This window comes from Alosa alosa, chromosome 7 (assembly GCF_017589495.1).
Source record: "Alosa alosa isolate M-15738 ecotype Scorff River chromosome 7, AALO_Geno_1.1, whole genome shotgun sequence".
NCBI classification, from domain to species: Eukaryota; Metazoa; Chordata; class Actinopteri; order Clupeiformes; family Clupeidae; genus Alosa; species Alosa alosa.
Window position 1 is genome coordinate 15741393 of NC_063195.1, and position 3933 is coordinate 15745325.

Here is a 3933-nt window from a genome sequence, read left to right on the forward strand (position 1 = left end):
GTGTGGGAGCTTCAACTTGCAAATTACAAGCTCACACTTGTGTGTGTGTGTAGTGTGTGTGTCTGTGTGTGCGTGTGCATGTTTACAACTGTCAATGTGTTATAATGTGTTGAATTGCACCCTGATGTCCATTATCAAAGTCAACCTAATTAAAGGGACACCAGGCAAGCCTGATCCTTTTTCTCTACGAAACTCCCCCTCACTCGGTCTGAAGCTCTTTTCCTTTTCTTTGCATCTTCCGTCAAGGGTTTTCGCTACTTCTTCATCGGCCCTGCCTCTGTGCTGTGGATGCAGGATGTAAACTGATCCTGCTTTGGTCGGCGGGTACGATACACTGAACTTGCAAGCGGGACATTCTTCCTACAGGCAGTAAGGGCGGGCGAGAGAGTCTTCATTCGCCCTGTAATGAGTAATTAACACGAAAACGTTGCCTGGTGTCCCTTTACAGTAAAAGATGCGAAGGGTTAACTTTTTCAAAGTTAGCCTAATTAGAAGAGCGAAGGGTTAACTTTTTCAAAGTCAGCCTACTTAGAAGAGCGAAGTGTTAACTTTTTCAAAGTTAGCCTACTTAAAAGAGCAAAGTGTTAACTTTTTCAAAGTCAGCCTGCTTAGAAGAGCGAAGTGTTTTTTTGTTAGACAATAGTGCGAGTGTGGCTCTGGAACAACCCAGTGCAGCATTCAACATTCACGCCAACCACATTCTTTGCCTGAACTTACATGTAATGATCCATAACACTACTGCAAGAAAGGGGTGGTGTGTGTGTATGTGTGTGTGTGTGTGTGTGTGTAATGATCCATAACACTGCAACGAGGGGGGGGTTTCCAGCCTGTTTCCAGTTAAATACTAAAGAACTCCATCCCACTCCCATTATTACACTGTAAATAACGGAACACATAAACAGCAAATAGAGGAAGAGAGATGGACAGAAGGATTGAGAGAGACAGGGAGAGAGAGAGAGAAGAGAGAGAGTAATATCTTGAGACTGAGTGGAGGGGTGGTGCATGACATGAGAAACACAGGGGGCAGAGGCTGAGACTCAGTGAATGAGAAACACAAGTGGAACTGGTGGGAATCCTTGGACTAAATCCCACAAGAGACACAGAGAGGGAGGAGAGATGGGTAGGAGGCACAGAGTGTTAAGGTATGAGAAAGAGAGAGAGGGAGCGAGAGCTGATGAGTGGCTGGGATGGAATGTGGGGGTCAAAATCCCAGAAGCTCTACAGGGACCCAAACCAAAAGAGAGAGGGAGGGAGAGAGAAATAGATAGATAGAGAGATAGAGAAAGAGAGACTGGACAAGATGCCAGACACTGAATTAATTAAAAACCTCTCTAACCACACTCCCACACAATGCATTTGCCACACTGAATTGTAAACACTACATACAGGGTACAGAAAGCAGTCACACACACACACACATACACGGATACAGTAGTGTAGATAGCATGATTATATTCTAGTAGACACTTATTGCTTGTGGATAGTGTCACGTCTGACAGCAAAATAATCCATCAACAAGTTATTCGCAATGACTCAGCATAGGCCCATCATCCTCATCTCATCTCTCTGCTCTCTCTCACTCTGCTCTCTCTCACTCTGCTCTCTATCCCTCTGCTCTCTCTCACTCTGCTCTCTATCCCTCTGCTCTCTCTCACTCTGCTCTCTCTCACTCTGCTCTCTCTCACTCTGCTCTCTATCCCTCTGCTCTCTCTCTCACTCTGCTCTCTCCCTCTGCTCTCTCTCTCTCTCCTCTGCTCTCTCTCTCCTCTGCTCTCTCTCTCTCCTCTCTCATCCCTCTGCTCTCATCCCTCTCCTCTCTCACCTGCTCTCTATCCCTCTGCTCTCATCCCTCTGCCTCTCTCACCCCCTGCCTCTCATCCCCTGCCTCCCCATCCCTCTGCCCCACCTCCTCTCCCCTGCCTCTCCTCACCTCTGCCTATCCCCTGCTCTCATCCACCTGCCCTCCCTCACTCTGCCTCTCCTCACCTGCCTCTCCTCACCTGCCTCTCTCACTCTGCTCTCTCTCCCTCTGCTCTCTATCCCTCTGCTCTCTATCCCTCTGCTCTCTCTCACTCTGCTCTCTATCCCTCTGCTCTCTATCCCTCTGCTCTCTCTCACTCTGCTCTCTATCCCTCTGTTTGTTCATCTCTTTTTTTGTCTTCTTTCTATCCCTTTTGTGTTTGTTTCTCCATAGTTTGGGTGCCATCTTTGAACACAGTGTTTTACAAATCATTTGTACCCTATTTAAACTATACAGAAATTTAATACAGTACCACGGAGGAGCTATTTCGCAATCTTCTTTAGTGCGCACTGCTGTTTTGAGAAGTTTGTTCAGCCTTGTTGGAAATGGCCTGTTATGTAGTTAACTCCATTCAATTGCGTAACTTCGCTCCATCCTCTACTCAAGGTTAAGTCACTGCGCTTGGCAGCAACTCGGCAAACGGGGGAGGGTTAGGGCAGTTCAAAGTGTCAACAAAATTCTAAACAAGCGGATTATATAATTGTTTATAGTGAACACAATTCCCTTGTCGCGCTGTTCCTGTGAACTCGGATTGTTATGGAAACCCCGGAGTTCCCTGGCAAGCTTCCAGCCAGCTGGCAGCGCGAAACGAGCACGTGCATGCCCCCGCGGGCTCGGGGCGCAATATGGGAACGAGACGGCCTAAGGTTTCATCGATGAAAAGCTGTCGCCTTAAAACAGTTCTGTGGGTTAAAACGATTAGTTAAATATTTTTCGGGTAAGATGTTGCATGACAGGAAGCATGTAGGCTATGGTTTTGTGGTGTGTGTGTTGCGTGACAAATCGACACTCATCTCTCTCTCCGTGCAATGCACGCGCGTGTGTTTGTATGTGTGTGTGACAGAGTTAGAAGGGTTTTCTTTTCTTCAAAACCCGCAGGCACACATCTTTTCTACAGCCTTCGAGAGCAATGGTGTAAATGCTTTACCCAACCGCAGGGCTAAACAGGCAGTCTGAAACTAATGACAGCCTCTGCTGTTACTTACCTACAAATAAGCAAAGTAAGTCCAAGCCAACGAGCAGGCGTCTTTTAGATAGCGCTCCATACTGGGTTTCAGAGAAGTCCTTGATTACGTTCCCTTCAACCGGTGCCCCGGGGCCGCAATTATCAGCTGGTTGCATACTGCCTATACTTGGACTAAACGTCAATAGCCGATTTAAGTTATTTGAATTAACTAATTTGGCTTAAAAACTCGCCAAACGATAAACCTAGCTAAGGTTATCTAAACCGACTTTAGTGAAGTGACAGCTAAGGAAAATGTTCAGCTCTTGTCGGAACGTTGTTCTCCACAGCCGTACCATAACTACGAGAATACTTCCAGACATATGGTCATAAAACGCTAGGCGTGTTAGCGGGCGTTACAGCATGTCATTCCTCAAATATGAAATTTCTTGGAGAGGAAAACTGCGCGAGGATTGCGAAATTCTGTCCGGTTCATTTTTCTCTCCCCCCGCGTGTCCTCTCAGATAACACATCCTCTCTTTCTCTCTATCTTTCTCTCTCTGTCTTCTCTCTCTGTCCGTCCCTCCCTCCTGTCCTGTGCATGTGTGCGTCTGTTGGTTGGTGTTTCTGCGCCGCTGCAAACGCACGCAAGTTCACTGGCTTCCCCCATCTGTGTCCTAACTGAGAATTAAGAATTAGACATTCTACGTAATTAAGTAGGCCAAGCCTACTCTATATATCCGCATTCATTTTTGTGAAATCAGGAGCCCGCATACGTCGGACGTGGAGCATTCCAATTGTTACTCTGATGGAGAGCTCAAAATACCATACGTTTCACCTGTTTACACACCTAAAAATAAAAACACTTAAAAAAAAGTCGTTAAACTTCCACGAATTCAATTTCAGACAGATAATCGAATTGCCGAAAAGTCAATAGTGGCCTACAACTGGAGCAGCTCTAGACAATCGC

At 46.4% G+C, this 3933-nt stretch overlaps 1 protein-coding gene across 1 annotated transcript in view; it reads right to left on the reverse strand.

Annotated features, from left to right (window-relative positions):
• Window positions 1-3542, reverse strand: part of LOC125298030 (phospholipid phosphatase 3-like) — an 8684-nt gene extending 5142 nt beyond the window's left edge. Inside the window, exon 1 of the mRNA XM_048248667.1 lies at window positions 3007-3542. Within this exon, the coding sequence (XP_048104624.1) occupies window positions 3007-3142 (136 nt within the window). The 5' untranslated portion in view covers window positions 3143-3542. The remainder of the gene's footprint in view (window positions 1-3006) is intronic.
• Window positions 3543-3933: the final 391 nt, after the last annotated feature.